Here is a 19,415-nt window from a genome sequence, read left to right on the forward strand (position 1 = left end):
GTGTGCACCGAAGCTGAATTCTCCCCATATGGGATTTATACCCTTCATCCCAAGTGACAAAGCACCTTCTGGGTGCTTGGGACCCGAGTCCTGATTCCCAATGGGAACCTGCAGCGCCTGTTGAAACGTCGAGCTGCAGTAATGCCTGCACTCTACCCATATAAAATATACCCCTCTGAGGAGAAAGAAGGAAACACAGCCCCAGGTAGGATTTCCTTCCCTGGCTGCATGGCAGTGCCAGGTCCTGAGCATTGGCTTGGCATCATGAAGGTTGTTGAAGTGGCAGCTGTGTGTCCCGGCATGGAGGAGATAATCCTGGAAAAGTCAAGATATCTCCAACGCAGGCCCAGAGGAGTCTTCCTTCACCATGGGGTCACAATATTCAGCCTTCTTCCAGCATCAGCCCCAAGTCTCTGAAACCTTCCAAGCGAATGGGAGAATGCTCATGGACTTCCCATCTCTAATTTTAGGTGACAGTCAGGGATTTACTGTTTGCACGGAGTGCTGCTGAAAGGGGATGATGGATTCACCTGATGTACATAGCTACAGTCTAGCCAACAATGTTTGCTGCTAGCATAGCTGTTTTCTGATCTAACATTTAGTTTTAATTACTGCCGGTTAAATAGATAAGGAGATAATGAAATTTTGATAGAAGAAATAGGTGAGACACAATAAACATGTTTAGGGTAAATTTCCGATTATAATTTCACTCCAATACACGCAGTGATTTGGAAAATAAAATAAAGCAGCACATGCCAAGCTGCCTGCTGAACCTGCACAGCTGCCATTAAACACGGAGGACGGGAAGGTGCCAAAACAGAGATTTATAACTTTAAAATGATAAGGCATTTTCTGACAGCTGCCTGCCTGTGCTGCTGTCAGGATTTCTCCTGCCCACAAGATGGCAGGCAGAGATCAGCCTGGTCCTGGGACAACTGCAAAGCAGAGTGGCTAAGAGCAGAAAAGCCAACTTCTGCTCTACTCCAACACTACTGTGATTGCAATTCGGCTGTATGGCTCTTTGCAGTGCTATGAAGACATACTACACCCTCAGTGTGTTCTTGAGCTAAAATCTGTAGAGAGGTTCATATGCGGTAATTAATTGGAACGTTTTATCCAGCTAACAGATGCTCTACAGATCCGAGTAATCGATTATTATTAAAACCTGATAACAATAATAAATGAGCAAGGCAATGATAGCTGTTGGTGCAAAACAATTCCAACACAGGAGGCTGCTGCTGAACATTTTAAGGGTGACCTGCATGGATTTTCTCCTTCCTTATGGCATAGAAGAAAGACAGGCTTGTTTGCCTACTTTTATGTGCTTCCCGGTAAGAATTTTCCCTTGGTTAGGTTCCCAGTGAAAACTGACCTTTCCCCATCTTTTGCTTTCCCTGTAGTGTGCTGTTGTAGGACCATCCAGACGTTTGCACCTAGGAAATTCCCCTTATGGCAGGCATCCAGGAGCGTGGTTATGACCGTGATTGCTCCCGCTTCCTCCCCATATCGCATGATTCGGATTTGAGGCTACAGGTCTCCAGTTTGTTAGGTGATGTCAGGAGGTGTTCCCTGGCCTGGGGAGGGGAGACCTGCCCGACCCTTCCAAGCTGTCTGGGCTATCACCTGGCTTTCAGCTGCCACCCTTGAAGGATGCAGGTCTCCTCCAGTATCATGCTTGGAAACCCCACGCAGCCAGCTCAGTTTCTGTGGAGACTCTGTAATAGCACTGCTCTCCATTTTCAGCCCTTGGGAAGTTAAATCTTATCTGTCCTGGAGCTGAGGCATTGTTTAACATCTGTTTAGCGGAGGGAGACAAGATGGCCTTGTTGAAACACTCAGTGCCTCCATCCTTTTGGGGTCAGTGCATGGATTTGCTCAGACATATCCACTTTACTAGAAAAACATATAAACAAAGAATGTAAAAAGGAAAAGTAAAAAGTCCTTTTCAGCTCTACTCTAGTAATCATAAACAACCCGAAGAGGGCACCAGCCTTTTCTACTGCTAGAATTTCTTCAGCTTTATTTCTTAGCCTGAGTACCTAAGTCCCAGTGGAGACCAGTGCCCACAGCCCTGTGCCTGAGCACCCTGCCGCTGCCTGGAGGAGACGGTGGAGAGGCATCACGTGTGTGGAGCTGGAGCCGGAGCGTGTGTGGGCACCTACCTCTGCGCAAGGCTCGCAGGTGCTGCTTGGCGTGGTGGTGCAGCTCCTCCACGCACGGAGGTCTGGTGGAGGGGAGGAAGATGTTTCTTTGCTGATGCCAAGGTGCTCGGTAATAGACACTCAGTTTGCTCTCTGCATCCAGGTTGGAGACAGCTGTAGGATAAAACCAGAGTGCAAGGTAAGACTCCTAGCCTCTCTTATATCAACCGAGCTGAAAAGCAAAGTCTCTCGCTTGGAACAGCAGTGCCAAGGACAAGCACTGGGGACGTTACAGCACCTCACCTCCCACCAAAGAACAGCGACCGTTATCTTCTCCGTGTTTCCATACCACGTTACACCACGTAGCATTTAGACAATGCCCTTTTGCCAGATTGCAAATGGCTCTATGGAGGCAAGTAGGTGCTATGATACTACATTAGTGTTAAATATACGGACTAAAGGAATAATCATTTTATAGACAGCAAAATGAAAACGCAAAGAAGCTACGCAACCTTCCCACAGTGACATTTTGAGCAAGGGCAGAGGGAGAAATGGGTCTTCTATTTAGCCATTCTCCTGCCAATATGCTCTTTCACTACATCACGTTACGCACAACTAATTTCTGACACAGGTTGCTAGCTCGTTGCCTTCCGGCGCGTAACGACTGAGGTTAACTGCCCGCCCTGCTGAGCGACTTTAACTGTCACCTATCAAAAGCAGTTCCCTTAATAGACAGGGACTTCTGAGGGACAGGAACACTTCAGTTCCTCTACAGAGAAACGCCAGAAGTCTGCCGCTGAAAGTTACATGAACCAAGTCCACTAAAGATTTCAGAGAATTTCTCAGGAGCGCCGGGACTCAGGGGAGATGTCCCCACCAACCTCAGCGTACGCAGTAGCTAGCTTTCCAAGGGCCAAAGCAGGAGAGGAGGTCCATGGGGGATGCCAGTGCTCTGCCCTGGCCGGCCGCGCGCAGCAGGCTTGTCCCACCTGTGCTCAGCAGCCCATGTAGCGCAGCAGAGCCTGTGGCACATCCTCAGCTATAGCACTGGGCTTGCTCCTTCTTCTACGGGCATCGATACAAAGTCTCTCCAGTCATCTCCTCTTGTAACGCCAAGGAGCTGCTGCAGCTGTTTTGGGCACATGGGCGGAAGGGTGGTAGAGGCACCTCCCGGGGTTCCCCTCCCAGCGAGGAGCCAAACCGCCAGCGTGCCTCGGGTTGGTCCCCACACTGGCCACGCGCTCCTCGCCGTCGCCTCATCTCTCTCACCCAGCGAGAGCCCAGAGGAGCTGCCACGAGCGGAGCAGAAGCGGCTTCAACCTCAACACAGTCCCACACAACACTGATGGCCAGAGCTCTCTTCCACAGAGAATACGACCAGGGATATTTAACTCTGTCTTAGCGACCCAGCCTGTGTGCCAGCACCCTTCTCCAGCCTCCCTCTTGCCTGCTGAGTGGTGGGTATTTTGCGGCCGGGCCCTCCCCTCACATTGCTTTTACTGCTCCAGGCTCTGCCCCAGCCCTTGCCTGGCAGGGCCCTCGCCACTTCCACAGGAGAAGGAGAAGGGACGTGCCGCTGCTGTGGGACTCCACCGAGGGGGAGGCCACGCCAGAGAAAGGGGTTGGTGGCAGGACGTCCTCAGCAGTATGTTGTCTCCAGCCAAGGAACTAGCACGTTTCGGGGCTCTCTCTACTTCCCGTGCTTTTGCCCTCTCTAACCTGCAGGAGCAGTTGCCCTGTTTTGAGGGGGAGTCAGGGAGTCATGTCAGAGAGCTGCTCTCTGGTGGAGATGCTTTTCTCTTTCTGGTTTTGTTGCTTTCTTTAATGCAAAACAACATTCACTCGGGATGAAGGCATACCAGTGCTTTGTATAGAGAAAGGAACTGGGAAAGTACAGCAGGAGAAGAAGGAGGGAACAGACACAAGGGGAGAAACCCAGGAACCATGCTGCCATGTGCGGGATGCTGACAGACTTTATCAGTTTCCTTGATAAGAAAAAAAACAGTTCACAAAACTTTGTGGGCATCATGATGGAAGTGGTGGTACAATATGGTGATAGACCTGCGGAAGTTCAGGTTCTCAGAGCTTCAGCACCACTGAAGGGACCCCCAACTCTGTGTCCAGTAGGCAGCCTTGCCTTGCTTCTCAGTGGATTTTTGCAGGTGGGGTTTCACTCAGTTTGCAGGATGTTTGCAGTGCTGCTCCATGCCACTGGCCCTGGTGTCAGTGCAAAGAATGGCACCAGGGTGAGAAAAAAATGATTGATAGTGGGGGGGCTTGTAGGATGAATGATGGCAACCTCTAGGTGTTCATCATGAGGATTTACTAATTAAATCATCGACATCGTAATAACGTAATGTTGCCAAATTGCAAGCAGAGCTTTTGATGGCTTGTCTGTCTGTCACCACTGCAGTAGGTGGATATCTCACTGTCATGAGCTGATTTTTATATTACCTTCACCCCTTGAGGGTAAGGAAGCTCTATGTCTATTTTACAGACAAGGTACCGAGACACAAAGCAACTTGCCCCGATCCTGTTCTGAGCCACGCTGCCTCCTTGGGAAGCTCATCTCAGGACAAAAATTTGTAAGTGATAGTAATACCCCACCCATTCTTTACATCACTGAGGATATGTGATATTCATGATAACAAATTGTACCCTGGAGGCTAATGAAACGGCAGGCACAAGCAGTTCCTCCCTACTCCCAGAAAAAAACTGTCTAGACTGCAGCTCTAGTAGTTGTCTGTGATGGAGCTCAATAAGTGAGTGGAAAGTTTTACCTACTTACGAAATGTTCAGACATTTCATTAGACTAGAATAGATTTCGCTGCAAAATTTAACTTGTGGAAAGCTCTTCTGGCTTTGGCAGCGGTGTTTTACAAATATGAAGAGTAGGAGTTGGGTTAATATACTTTGTGTGAGACTTAAAAATAAAACCAAGCTAATACAGTTCTGCTACACACTTGCTGTTGTAGACACACATTGCTGTTAACAGATAAAACAGCATGACCTCTTAGCCATCCAAGAAGTCTCCCTTAGCCGGCAAACCTGGCAGAGCTGTGCATAGTGCTGTACCAGAAGAAAAATAAAGCACAAATACATTGCTTATCTTCAAATGATAGGGCACTAAGAAGCTTACAGTGCCCTGTGCCATGGCCCCAGCCAGTGCACATCCGTATCTTCTCGCCTTTCCCTGCAGGAACTCCGATTCGCCGTGTCAGGGAATATGCCCCACTGACACCGAGAAAGCAGAAATGTTGCACAGTACACACTGAACTGAACAGTCCTTTAAAATACTCAAAAGCTGGAGTGGATTTTCTAGGTGGTCCAGAATATAAACTAAAAGAGCTGGCAAAAAAGCCATGAGGGGTTGAATGTTCTCAGCCTGCAGTGGGGGAGAAGCTCAAAAGGAGGGAGAAGCGCTGGGTAGGGTAGAGGACAATGCTGGCCTAAGGACAAATAAGTATAAACCCACCACAAATGCAATTGGGCTGGATGTTTGAAGAACAGCATCCCAACCTCAGAGCAATGAAGCTCCAGAAAAGCCTCCCGGAAAGGGAAAAGAGAAGGAAAAAGCTAACCGGTAAGTGAGAAAGCCTGCACCCTTTCTGAAGGGGATTACCAGATGTGATTGCCTGCCAAAAGAGGGACCTGCTTCCACTTCATTCCTTGCACATTGTCCTTTGCATGCATCCGTCCATGTCCTTCGCACATTGCCTGTGCTCCTGCAACGCTATCTCGCCTGGCCCCCACTCTTTGGGCATGGGCCCCTGGGAGCTGGACACCACTGCTGGGAGCTGAAGCCAGAGAATGCAACCACAGCAGCAGACCATGAGCTTTCAGGACCACCGAATGTCTGATTTTCTGCACAGGGTTGAATCTCTTACCTCCACTAAAAGAAGAAAGTCAACCCTGTGGCGGGATAATTCAGCAGTCAAAGACCACTGGGCTGAGATCTAGAAGACCTGTGCAGTCAGAGCTTCACCATATACTTCTGCTAAGAGCCTGGGTTAAATATTAACAATCCCTATGCCTCGGTTCTGTAAAATGGGGATAACTCTTCCAGCCAGCCCTTCCTTTCACTCGGTATTTTACACTGCAGGCTGTTTTTACAATGCCGAGCCTGCGCGTGGCTGTCGCCCCTCAGCATCATCATAATATGCGTAATAAATAAAGCAATACAGAAACTGTAAAGCCTCAGTCTTTAAATTATTAACAGCTGGACACCACAGTGAATGAGAAAAAAAGCCTGTACTGGTATAGGAAATCCTGCATTTCAGGCATCAGATACAGATTGTTAATATATTTTTAGTGTGCGCTTTGATCAATTTAGAATATACAAGTGAATCATATAAACTATCATGTTCATTTCATTCCTGAGTTAAAGTAATTGTTTTTTTGTCTTGTGGGATGACAAAATGACAAGAGACCATTTAAATGGATTCTCCATCACATTCTGTGGATCCATTAATGTTGGCTGGTTTCCTGACAACCAATGTCAAACAGACATACACTAATGGCTGTTCTCATGAGAAGATTTTTGAAGGTTTCCAAATAGCTGTTTTATCAAAGTTGATCATATTTATCATTTATAGACCCTTCTCATCTTCACAGCCTCTTGTTCACTCTCCTTCCTCCTTTTGCAAAGCAGAAAAAGGATCCTGCCGTAGCAGAGCTAGATGTGGATGCTTGAAGGTTGTGCAGCTTTAGTGCACTCAGGCGTGGTTGTCCTAATAATAACACCACAAAGGCCAAGCAAGAAAGATTTCTGCTCTATTTATTTGATAGATTCAGGGGTTTCCCTCCCCAACTCTGTCTGCTTCTCTAGATGCTTGCCTCCCTCCTGCCCCAGCTCCTTCTGTTTCTCAACTTTCTATTATTTCTTTCTGTATTATAGTTGCCATTAGGTGTTGGGGGGAAAAAAAGATAATTTCCTATGCTTCTGGGTTCAAAGAGAAAACACAATTTGGTGTAAGGTGTGAAAAAGTGTGGAGCCTGGAGGGGATTTGAGTGGCGAGCAAGGAAGGTGCCTGCATGCTAAGGAACAGAGCCCAGAGCTGTCACACGCCGTGAACTCCTGCACAAGCGAAGCTGAACCAGCGGCTGCTGAATCCTGATTAAAGCATCTGCATTCCAAAAGACAAAAACCACAATTAAAAAGGATCAGACTAGCGAACAAGCCTATTCCAGAGCCCAGTTGCTCTTACAAGCAGCGCTAATGACCCAGGCACTTTGTGGGAGGCAGAAGAGCTGGGGGCTGCGCACCCACCACGCACCCACTACTTCTCCCTGCCATGCCGCAGCGGTGCGGGATGCTCTCGAAGGCTGCCGCAGCCAGCAGCCAGCAGCACCATGCCAGGCTCTGCTTGGGAAGCCCTTCTCCTCCAGCGTTAAGATGGCTGACCTGTCATTTTAGCAAATGCCATTTTTTCTAGCCCTTTCAGGTAAAAATGGTGATGTTTTTCTTGTGAAATTCAATGTGATAAGAAAGCTCTATGTTCACTCAGCTTTGCATAAATAGGCCTATGCTAGCAGCAGCAGCAACAGGGTTCAACCTGATCGAACTCTTCCACACCTACTGCCCAGGTCAGCAGTGAGTTACTGCCTGCTAAGTTTGTGTGTAAAACATCGCAAGAAAATGAATTCTGAGAAAGACCAGATTATCTCAAAGACTAGGCAGTCTGGCAACACATCCAACTTCATCATGCATTTTAGTGCATAAATGTTTCACTGAGGCAAGTGCCGAGTCTGATGTGAATTTTATTTATAGCCCTGAATGTCTCGAATGTATGCTTCCCCCAAGTACTCATGTCTCTGCTGTAACACCCAGGGGGTTTAAGCCTGCAAGGCTGGTAAAAATCTACAGTCGCTTCTCCACTGTACATGTCCCACATTTTGTGCAACGCATCAGCAAGCTCAGTACTTTCAAAGCAGCTCCCTTTGCGGCTGCTGCTTCATGGTGGTGGCACGCTGGGTGCTGGGGTCCCCCCCCATGGGGACACAGGAGCCTGCAGCTCCTCAGAGGTGGGACAATCGCTCTGTTTTCTACAGTCGTGCTTGCTTCCAACCATGCATGCACCCAGACATTTCCCCCAGTCCTGACCTATTTGCCAGCAGCAAACCCCACCAACTGGAACCGCAAATAGCTATATGGATCAGCCACCTTCCCATCCCATCCTTATCAAGGATTGAAAAATGCCTGTGCAAGGGGAGTGTGTTGGCAAGGCTGCTGTTCCTTGCAAATAAGGCAACTGGCTCTTCAGCATTGCAATCACCCTGCTGAACAACGGCAACCTCACCATAACGTCAGCGACTAGACCTACAAGCATGGGCATGCACACAACTCCCCTCACACCTCTAGATAAAAAATTTCAAGTGACTGGAGCCACAAACTCAGACATACCCTGGTGCCCTGAGGAACCCTGTTCACCCTGGCAGGGGCAGGATGCCATGCTCTTTCCCCTCCAAGGGGAAGCAATAATTTCTGCCCGTGTGAGTGCCAGAGCAACACCTGAGAGTGATGGCTTTCTCTTCTGAAGCCCTTTTGCCGGGGGGGACATCAGATGATGGGAACGGGACAGGCACTTCGGCTCCTCGGCACCATGGGGCTGCTGAGAACCCTGCCTGTGCTTTCTTGTCCTCCTCTCCCCTGGCAGGCTGGTGTGCGGTCCAGCTCCCCCAGGAGATGTGAGAGCTAAGGCAGGTCCTACCGAGGCCTTGACAGAGCTTTCTAAGCACACTTCTCACATGAGACAAGAGATGCTCAACTCTCAGTGAAACAGAAAACTGCATGCCAAAACCCCTGCCTCCTTTTCCTCACCGCTCTTGTGCATCTTTGGGATTTTGTTCAGGATCTGGATGGGATTCCCCCATCCTTGGTCACACCTTTCGTTCCTGCTTTCCTGGTGTACTCTGACACTTGTGAGGGCACTGTTCAGTGCAGACATTTCCCTTTTAGTCCTCGCAGTGCCCACTGTCACAGGGCCGTGGGTGACTGATGCCCCATTTCAGGTAGTTTGCTCCTTGGTTACTTCTCTCTGGGAGGCCACTCTGGAAAACATGGTTTGTAATGGCTTTGCGCATCATTATTTCTTATTATTGCTATTATCAGGGCAGAAACCCAAATGATTTCTGAGGATTTTATGCCCTGTGCAACCTGAGTCCAGGATGGATGTGAGGAGCAAACTCCAGCGGCACAGGCCCTGAGACGTGGCTTGGGCGACTGGTCTGGACCTGAAGCCTGGCTGACCACATCTGCCCTGCCACTGGCACTCAATGCACGCACACCAAAGCTAGCATGACCGTGTCTACAGGGGCTGCAGCTGCCCTCTGGACAAACAGGAGGGGAGACATGACAAAGCAAGTTAAGTCTTTAGCTGCATGTGGGCAACAACATGAACACAATTATTATTCTCTTCTGTGCTCACAGATGGACAATTTAGCAAATTTTTCAAATTTAGGCAAAAAGGCAGAAACCTAACCGGCAGCAGAAACTGTTGAGAAAGACCATGATCTCTTATGCTCTTTGTATTGTTTTATTTCTTGCCAATACGGTGAAACTTCTCATGTTTCAACCATGGTTTCTTAGCGCATCCCTGTGACATTTTTCTGCCTCCCATTATGCCATACATATGGAAATAACAGCTACTCAGGAGACAAACGGACAAGTGGACAAAATCCCATCCATATTTGGCGTTCAGTTATCTGGAAAGATGAAAATCTTGGAAAGCATATGATTTGGATGTCATTTCCATGTGCAGATCCTTGAATTTTGCATTTACCTGATACTCAGTTGAATGGCACAACAACAGACATAATTCAAGAGGGCTGGGAAGTGTGCAGTTCTTATACACGTAAGAAGATTAGGCTGTTAAGCAATATGCACTTATGTGAAGAGTACCACACGCTAATCCCATTCTTGGCTTTGCTGCTTTCAATCACTGCTGGCGGTGTTTGAACATATTTTTAGCTGCTTTCCCTAACTCAGTCAAATAAGTTACAGCGGCCAGAATGGGACTTGGTATTTCAAAGTATTTCAAAGCTGTCACTGCAGGATAGACAATAGCCTCTCAGAAATACACAGTATTTTATACGTTCAAGCCTTCATTCCTGTGAAGTTTCTCTAGCCAGCAATTTCCTTCTCTCCTTTTCTTCCTGTTCTCTGGTCTATGTTTTACGCAGCCTCCAAGAGTGGCTGGGAGAGAAACAGCTTTGTGCTCTCAGCTACGAAACAGTGGCAAACATAGTCACAGACAGCAGGTTTCTGTTGGAGGGTTTCATTAATGGAGCTGCCCTTCTCACCCATGAGAGGTGAATGGCATTTTTATTTTAGGTGCACATGCCTACATATTATACATATCCATGAATATGTGCAATTGTGCATACGTCCCCTCCCCATCACATCCAGCTCTGCAGCAAAGAATTCCTCCCTGGTACACATCTCTTCTAATGCATGGTGACAGAAAGCACTGGAGGGAGTGCAACATACTTATCTATTAATAAACATCTGAAATGTTCAATAATGTATGTGTAGCCATGGTGTTTTTATGGTCCTTGTTCAGTCAGAGATAGCAGGAAGCCCATCAGGGAAAGCAGGTTAGTAAGCAAAAAAGAAAACCACCAGTAAGTTCAGGCTTTATTCCCAGGGCAGCTGAAGACATATGACTAGACAAAAGTTTTCTCAGTTGTGTATGTGTATGCATAAAATTAAACATTTAATCCAATTCTACATCTTCAGAGACCGCAACCCAGCAGGGAAGTGACTCATGCCCCGGCTAAGTGAGTGGAAGTGATACCAAAGGCAGCATTGGTGTTGCCTGCAGGGCAATGGTAAAGAAAGCAGACAACACGTGAGCCCTGCCTGGCAAGCTTAAGGTTGCCATTAGGTCAACTATCCTGCAGGATAAGTCCATTTCAGTTTCCTACCATGCTCCATGAGGAAACAAAAAGCTAATTAGCCAGTAAAATAGTGAAGGTATAAACAGTGTTAAAGAAAAACCCCAAACCCCAAACTGAACTAGTTTAAGGTTACTGGACCTAATGGTAAGGATGGCTTGTTATAGTTGGGATGATATGACATCACACATCTGCACACATATATACCTGTTTGTGTACAGACATACCAGACAATGTAACTGAAATCAATGTCTCAAGAGAGCCCTTTCAATCCTACGTGCTTAATTAGTTGAAAGCACTTCTTTCAATTTGACACACTTTCAGCACCTGTCAACACAGATTTCTTCCCATGTTGACCCTTCACATTACTCCCACTCTCGATACACAGCAAGATAAAGTCTCTTATCTCTGGCAGTGTAGTCTGTGGTCTCTATAAAACACTTTGTAAGCATGCTTTTAGACATCCTTTGCAATTATCTCTCACTGCTCTGCCATTTTTCTCCTGTACTGACTCAGCCCAAATCACTACTAAGCTTGCCCGAGTTGCTCCAATGGGTCACCATAATGCTCTCCCTTTCATCACAGAGAAGTGTGTGGTTCACTGTGATGTTGCTCTCAGATCAGTCACCCTGATTTCACATGCCAGCACCCAAGAACAAAGCTTTACAAAATTAATTTACTATTCTACCTTCAGGATCTTGTGAAAAAAACACCCTCACATTCTCCAGCCTATAGAAATTTTTGTGATAGGTCAAACAGTGTTTTGGCAGTGGTTTTAATGTATCTTGTCTATTCTCCCACTCAAAATATTCAATTCCCCTGCATATTTCTATCTGAACATTTACACCTAAAGTGGTCATTTTCCAGTAATAGCCTTCTGAGTCTATGCTGAGGATCCTCTTTTCAAGAAGAGCAGATGCTCGCACATTGGAGCACCTATTTCCACATCAGCATCCACGATACAACCTCTCCACATTTGTGAACATGCAGCCCAGCTGTAAAACACTGGGAGCCTTGAAAAAGCACACTGGAAGATGACACTCGACATAGAATATGCGGTGTTTGGTACGTTGGAAGATAAGATTCAGATGACTTATGCCAAGTACAGCAAATATATTTCTGTTTTCCTTGAAATCTTCATAAACTACAACCTTCCATCAAAGCTCTAAGAGTTAGTCTCCATCAATCTCCGTGCCTTCTCCGTTTGGCTCTCAGAAGTGGCATTTAGCATCAATTACGCCAGCAGTGCTGTGATACACGCAGCTGTCTCTTGGACTGCAGATTGAGGGCACCAACTTGTTTTACACAGGGCATCAGAAGGCCATCAGCAGGTGATAGCGTTTTGTTTACTACTGACCTACCCTTCATTCAAGATGATAACCTGTAAGAAAAAAAGCCCTATATCCCCACTGCTTAATCTTGTTAGTCCCTGATGTGGCTCCCCGTGGGTAATGACCAAGTCACTGTTTTGGAAGGGCAGTAGTGGAAAAATACACGCCGTAGTGGAAAACCACTATGAAATGTGAACAGCAAAACCAAAGACACAGGTTACATTTTGTCTCTAGTATAAAAGTATTGGGGATGTTTTTCTGTGAATGACTTTCCTCACTGGCATGACTTTGACCCTCTTGCTTTCAGCAAACTGCATGGGGAAGCCAGTACCTGAGGTCAGAAGCTGCTCCCAAGCAAAAGACAAGACTGAAGAGTTTACACAGAACATGAACAAGCAGGGCCCCTCTTTCCTTCCACTGGCACCGCACGTAGGCTAAGAAATCAAACCCCCAAAAGTCAGGAACAGCAAGCCATGTGTTAAGAGTAGGACGGTGGCTCGTATTTCACACTTCTTCCTCCCCATCAGTCTTTTTCAGCATGCTTGGCTAGGTGCCCTGAACACCGCTTAACTGCAAGTTGAGGTAAGTAGCAACAGTTTCTTCCGATTATATTTAGTAAATACTATGCTACTATTGCTACACACATTCCTTCAAATTACTCACAGGCATCGGGGGAAGACAGAAAGTCAATCATCTCAGAGGGACCAAAGACAACTAATTTTTGCTGCTCCTGCAGCTCCCTCAGTCCCTTCCTGCAGAGGGACTGAGAGACCTTAGAGTCTCAGGACTCTGATTGCCCTTGAGGTCATGCCCGTCCCGGGAAGCTTCCTCCCCATAACGCTGCGGCAGCGCGTTTCTTGGGACAGGCAACAAGAATCACACGCACGACTCCGTGAGGTTACTCCTGTGCACCCTGATGATGGCCCAGGGTTGGCTGGGCACAGGGGTGTAGTTAAAGATACAACCAGTTCACTGTGTAGCTCCTCTGGGTCCTTTAAATAAAACTCTTCCCCAAACTCAGTGAATACCTAAGTCAAGTCCTCTACCACCAGCCCTCTCAGATGTTCCTTTTGGCCCTGGCCTCCCAAGTAGTTTACTTGAAGCCCAGTTTCGGACAACTGGCTGTGAACTGGGCTTGCGGAGCACCCGGCCCACGAAGGGGCTCTGCGCCAGGAGGGGGGTCCTATTCCAACACTGTCCAGCAATATCCCTCTCCAGTCCCACTTCTGCCAAGACGCTTGTGGAAAACACTAGAGCAAACAGGGCTGTAAGGGTTCAGAGAGCCATGCTGAGAAGCCAGCTAGGAAGAAGTAACATGGCTAGGTGACTTGCTGAGTTTCACTTGGTGAAACAATACTGAACACAGTCCTTTCTGTTTTATAAGGGGAAGGAGAGCTGCCTGAAAATGTAGACACCTGCCCCCCCCTGCTTTCTCAAAGGAAATTATTTTAACGAAGAAACCTGCTTAGGGATGGATTCTTGTTAGCCTTGCAAGGTGGGAGGAGAGAGAGTACGGTACATTTCCCTTCCTTAAGCCCTTTGCTCCCCATGCAAAGCCTACTGCAATCCGCAGTACACCGTAATTGCACAGAGTCCAGTGCGCACAGCAGCACTGCGTGCTCCAAAAGGCACCGCAGGGAAACTGGGGCTGGTCCCCTCCACCCTGCCCTGCGCTGCCAAGGACATGTCCCAGCAACACTCCCCGCCGGGACTCCAGCTCCTACCCAAATACTGCAGCCTCTCCCCTCCAGGCTTTTGGGCTCGAAATTAGCCCTTAATCCCTAAAGCACAGACGTGTTATGATATATGGAATGGACTGTATTACTTACTGTACTTTCTATACACATATATACAAAGCCACTGAGATATACTGGATTACTTTTTAGAAGGAACCCATCCAGACAGCATTTGGAAACTGTCTGTCTTTGTCAGTGATATTGTGTACCTAGACTGCAGGATGAATAACTTATGTCAAGATAAGCTATTTTCCCACTGTTATTATTATTTGAATAACATGTTCTCAGCTTGCTCACCTTAGGCACTCATTTTTTTTTCTGCAGAGCTGCATGGTTTTTTTTCTACTGTATTTCAGGTCCTTGCTTACCTAAAATGGTCCAAAAACCTCAAATGGTAAATGCTAGCTTGCAAATTTAACCGAGAGGTGAGCACTGTTAGCTGTGTCCCCTTGCACTTCCCTGCAGAGGATGCAAACCTGTTACCATGCCAGCTAGAGAGCCCCTACAGCTCATGCTAACCCACTAACCCCCACTTCGAATTGAGACATCACGGTCAAAGGCAACTAGGACATAAAATGCAGCATGAAAACATTTAAGCTAAAATAAATTTTAAAACATTTACTTCTTGTAAAGTGTCATAAGGTGTTAATAAAGATCATAACATGGACTACCCTTTCTTGTTATGGCTAATATGGCTTTATGAGCCAAAACCACATCCTATTGTTTGTACTCACATTTATATTATTAAGCCACATATTTATGCAGAAAACCTAATTGAGTTCTGCTGGGATTCCTGAAAAGCCACAACTGCTGAAGAGCTACAGAGTTTGTCAGATGCTGCAGGGGTGTGGGCCACTCTCTGGCGAGAGTTTTCATCCAGACCAGAATAGCAAACAGCAAATTCTTGCACATTTGTAACTCATCTGTCTTTGTGCGTGCGTTGGACTGACTACACAGTCGTTTTGAACATGTTGGCTTTAGCACAGTAAATACACATAGTGGCAAACAATTGTTCGCTTAAAGTACGTATAAAATGATTACCTTTTAAGTGTGAGCAGGCATTTTATTACGACAGTGTACCGAGTACTGCACACGAAGAAGAAGGCGCGGTGAAACGGATATGTTTCCCTGCATCCAGCCAAAACCAGAACAGAAATGTCAGATGTCAACACCTACTGGTAACTATCAGAAATACTGGCATGACACTGCGGCATGACACTGGCTGCAACACTGGACAGGAAGCCTTCAAGCTCTTGATTGTAAGCAGTGATGAAAATGAAATAAAAATAAACTGCAGGAAATAAGCTGCAGGAAAAAAATCCGCAGGAAAAGAATTTAAACCAGGAAATACTTTCAGGAAGGGAAAAAGGAAAAGAAAGAAGGAGCGGGAGGGAAAGGGCATCGTCATTAAAATTATCATGCAGAAAGTGTAAGTAAAAAATGGGGCCATTGAGTAGCAAACAGTGTTTGACCTTAATATATCATGTATTGAGTGGAATGGTGAATCAGGGGAGAGAGCACTCCTGGGACGCTTGGATTTGTTCACGGGGAGCAAAGTTGACAATATTTCCAAGCATAAAGAAGCAGACCACGGAAAGTAATCACAAAAGTAACTTTCCCCAGGGGAGATTTGTCTCCCTGGAGTATTTCTGTAGCTAACAGATAGGCTCCTCACTGACTTTGAGTAGAAACGAGCCTCAGAGAGCTCCGAATAGTCCTCTGGCAGAGCCTGTCCCTCTCTGTTCACTGTGGAAGGGCCACGAGCAGAGGGACTGTGCCGAGCCGGCGTGCCCCAGGCACCAGGCACCAAGACGGGAGATGCTGCTTCACAGGGGAGCAGAATCGCCTACTCGGAAACAAACGTGTGTCTGCGAAACTATGGGTGGGTTCCCGCATTTACTCGTTGAATATATTTAACGGCAAAGTAAAAAACCGAATTTAGGTTACAGCCAAGCAAGCTAGCAAGGCATAAAGTGGCTTTTAACTCAAAAGGTGAAGCACTGCCTGAGAAACTGAACAAATACATTCATTTTTATGAAGAGGGGAGTAAACATGCTCAGAAATGTGACACAGTAAGCCAGACCAGGTGTCAAATTTTGCTGTCCTTGCTCTGTCCTTTCTCAGTCGCGGCTCTGCCTGACTTCTCTGGACCCTTTGGCTACGCCGGGACATCGGGTCTGGCCCTAATTACCTCCCTCCCACTTTACTGCCTTCTCTCCGCCTCTCTTCTTTCTGTGTGGATTTTCCAAGTGGCGTTAAAAAATAGAAGTGCTGGAAGAGGTGCCAGACTGCTCTGGAGGCTGAGATGCTCTACATGCTGAACAGCGAAAGGCAGACGACACCCACGGATATACCCCAGCCCTGCTCTGGCAGGATGCTGTCTGGGGGGAGGTGGCAATCAATCTTCACATCTTATCAACTCCCGTAGCATCTGCCAGCACAGGGGGAGGGCGAGCCACCCCAGCCAACTTTTTTTATAATATGGATATTGTTCGTTAAGTTGGAGACATTTTATATACAAATACAGATCAGTTCACTGCCATCTGCTTATTTTCTATGTAGCGTCTAAAGTATCGTAGGGTGTTACAGAGAATATGAAAACAAGCTCTTATCTCTGCCACTGAGCTTAAAATAAAAAAAAAAGAAAAAAAAGGAAGGAAGAAGAAAATATAGGAATTAGTATGCAGTGAAAAGCAAAGAACTGAGACAGCATTTTCAAATGGTGGTTGCCTGGGCTGCTGTTGTTTGGAGATGCAATTTGGCTTGGTAGGCAGATACGCTGGCACATCCCCACTCTGGCCCAGGGCAAGTCACCTCCTGGCCTTCATAGCCATCTCTCGTCCTCCCAGGGACCTCCTAGCCTTTCCTCTCTTCTCTCTACTTTTGTGTCTTAAGAGCAGAAATCATCCTTTACACTAAGCATTTACACATACAGTAATAGGCCCTGCATTTCATGTGCTAGTCCAATAACACTTTATTGGGTGGTTTTTTTAGTCTTACATTCTTCCAGATAAAAGTAGCCTTGCTTATTCTCTGCTAGGGCATGCTCCGAATCTTTGCAGATGAGCTGTGGTTTGCATGGCCCTGGCCGCGGTTTTGGACCCACAGGGCCCTGCAGCACAAGGAACCTCCACCATTCCCAAGCAGCTCCAAAACACCAGACTGGGTAAGTGACGGGTGGTTTGTTATTCAGAATTAACCTGCCACCGTCAGTAAAGAAAAAAGAGCCAGCCTGGCACCCTGGGTGATTCCCACCTGCGCCCAGACCCACATGGCATGGGGAGACGCACGAATTCACTGATCATCTGCCAGATTCATCATCACTGGAGGTTTTTTAACTACTGCATTTAAATCACAGCTAATTCTGATAAATCAAGATTGTTTCCCTGACTTGCTGGTTTGATAATTTCATCTTCATGTTTGTTCATATTAGTAAGTATTGATTTCCTGTGGGATGCAGTACATCTTCCTGTAGTGCGCAAGGGTGAGGTCACTGCTTGGCAGTGTTTCTGTTACGCAGAGTTATTTCTGAAGTTCGGCTGTTGGCATACTTAACACACTTTGATTTTATCCCAAAAATGGGATTCTATGCAACAGCATAGAAGAAAAAAAATCTAAAAAGTGCAGCCACTACTTAACTATGAAAATGTCGGTTAGGCAAAGGTTAATTTGGATGCTTTTCATTTGGGTTATCCTTTTTCCCTTCTATTAGCATCCTGATTCCTTTTGTCTTTGTAATATTTGCACAATAGTAGCATTTTACAAATACTGCAATGCTTCTTCACTTTACAAGGGCCAGAGCAGCCTCCCCACAGTTAATACAATTCTCTCTATTTTCTGCAAGCTTCTACACGTACTTCTAGGATGGAAAAGCTACAGCAAAACTTCAGCCTGTCAGAAGAAAATATCTAAACTTTGAAGATTCTCATTTTGATCCAGAAAATAATTTATTTTGCTGATATTTCTACAGGACAGTGGAATAAGTTTCAAGCCTTTAAGAAATTCCAGTTCTATCGCTACTGAAGTTACAGCCACATCCATGATAGCTTAAGACTAAGGGAAATATTTGCTAAAGGGATGGCTAGAAGATACTCATCCTCCTTCCCCTTCAATGCCCTTCTATCTGTGGACACTCAGTGAGTGTATGATGATGTTGCTCCAGAAGCACTGCAGCTAGAAAAAAGTAATGATAACCCAAGTGCCACACATCACTCAGAAACAAGCCTCGAAGTAGGGTAGCGGGCAGAAAACACTTTCTCATCCCACTCATGAACCACTGAGACAGGTATGTGCCCAGAGCTGAGCTGATTCAAGTAATCCCCATGTAACTCTTTGTATTCAGAAATTCTTTTTTGGGGGCAAACTGAAATGAATTTGTTGCCTACCACAGAAAGCACAGCTTTGCAACAGCACTGTCACTGCCTAGTCTGTGACGATTCATTCATCCCAGCAGGGAGAAAAATGTCTCTTCCTCCAGCCAGCTCCACACTCAGCCCAGACCCCCGCGAGGTGAAGCCCCACCGAACCACAGCTCTCAATTTTCCAGACCTGCCTTTCGACTACTGTCATTCCCAGCCATGTCAATGGGGGCACAGATCATCAGGTAATTAATCCCTCTTTAACGTGATGAAACCAGGGAGACTTGGTGCTAGCTGTCCACCGGGTACATATCTCAGCGGTACCTAACATTTCCAGCCAGGTGCCTACGTAATGTAACACTGGTTCTACAATTACAGCTGATGACAACCAGAGTTTCATTCTGAATTTCATACTAGCAATCTTCCATTTGGACTAGATGATCATGGTAGGTCCCTTCCAACTGAAAATATTATTTTCTATTCCACTCCATTCCATTCCATTCCATTCCATTCCATTCCATTCTATTCTATTCTATTCTATTCTATCCTATCCTATCCTATCCTATCCTATCCTATCCTATCCTATCCTATCCTATTCTTTCTACCAACATGATGCAGAATGGTCATGTTTCATGCTGCTATTTTTATATCTAAGCTTCAAATTCATAATATCTCCCAGCCTGGCAACTCACTGCATGCAGGAACTCTACGTGTAGCTATTGGGAGGTCTTGAGCGGTACAAGGCAGTGTATTGCGCACATGAGCTAATTAACCTCTGGAAATAATTCAGGGTCTAGCTAACTCCAGCTGTGTTATCTGGGGTCATTTTCCGCCCTCGAACTATGAAGGTTATTTGGGTTTTAATGCAACAAAATGACTTTTGTCTTTCTACAATACATTATACTGGCAAAGCGGCTGCAGCCACGCTGACAGAACTGCATTTTAGCAGCTAGC

General features: G+C 46.4%; 1 protein-coding gene across 2 annotated transcripts in view; it reads right to left on the reverse strand.

Moving 5' to 3' along the window:
• NHS (NHS actin remodeling regulator) overlaps nt 1-19,415 on the reverse strand; it is a 263,852-nt gene that overhangs the window by 24,285 nt on the left and 220,152 nt on the right. For both annotated transcript variants that reach the window (XM_072849244.1, XM_072849234.1), the window contains exon 2: nt 2,163-2,315. In XM_072849244.1, coding sequence (XP_072705345.1) covers nt 2,163-2,315 — 153 coding nt within the window. The remainder of the gene's footprint in view (nt 1-2,162; nt 2,316-19,415) is intronic.

The sequence above is a fragment of the Ciconia boyciana genome, chromosome 1 (genome assembly GCF_034638445.1).
Source record: "Ciconia boyciana chromosome 1, ASM3463844v1, whole genome shotgun sequence".
Lineage (NCBI taxonomy): Eukaryota > Metazoa > Chordata > Aves > Ciconiiformes > Ciconiidae > Ciconia > Ciconia boyciana.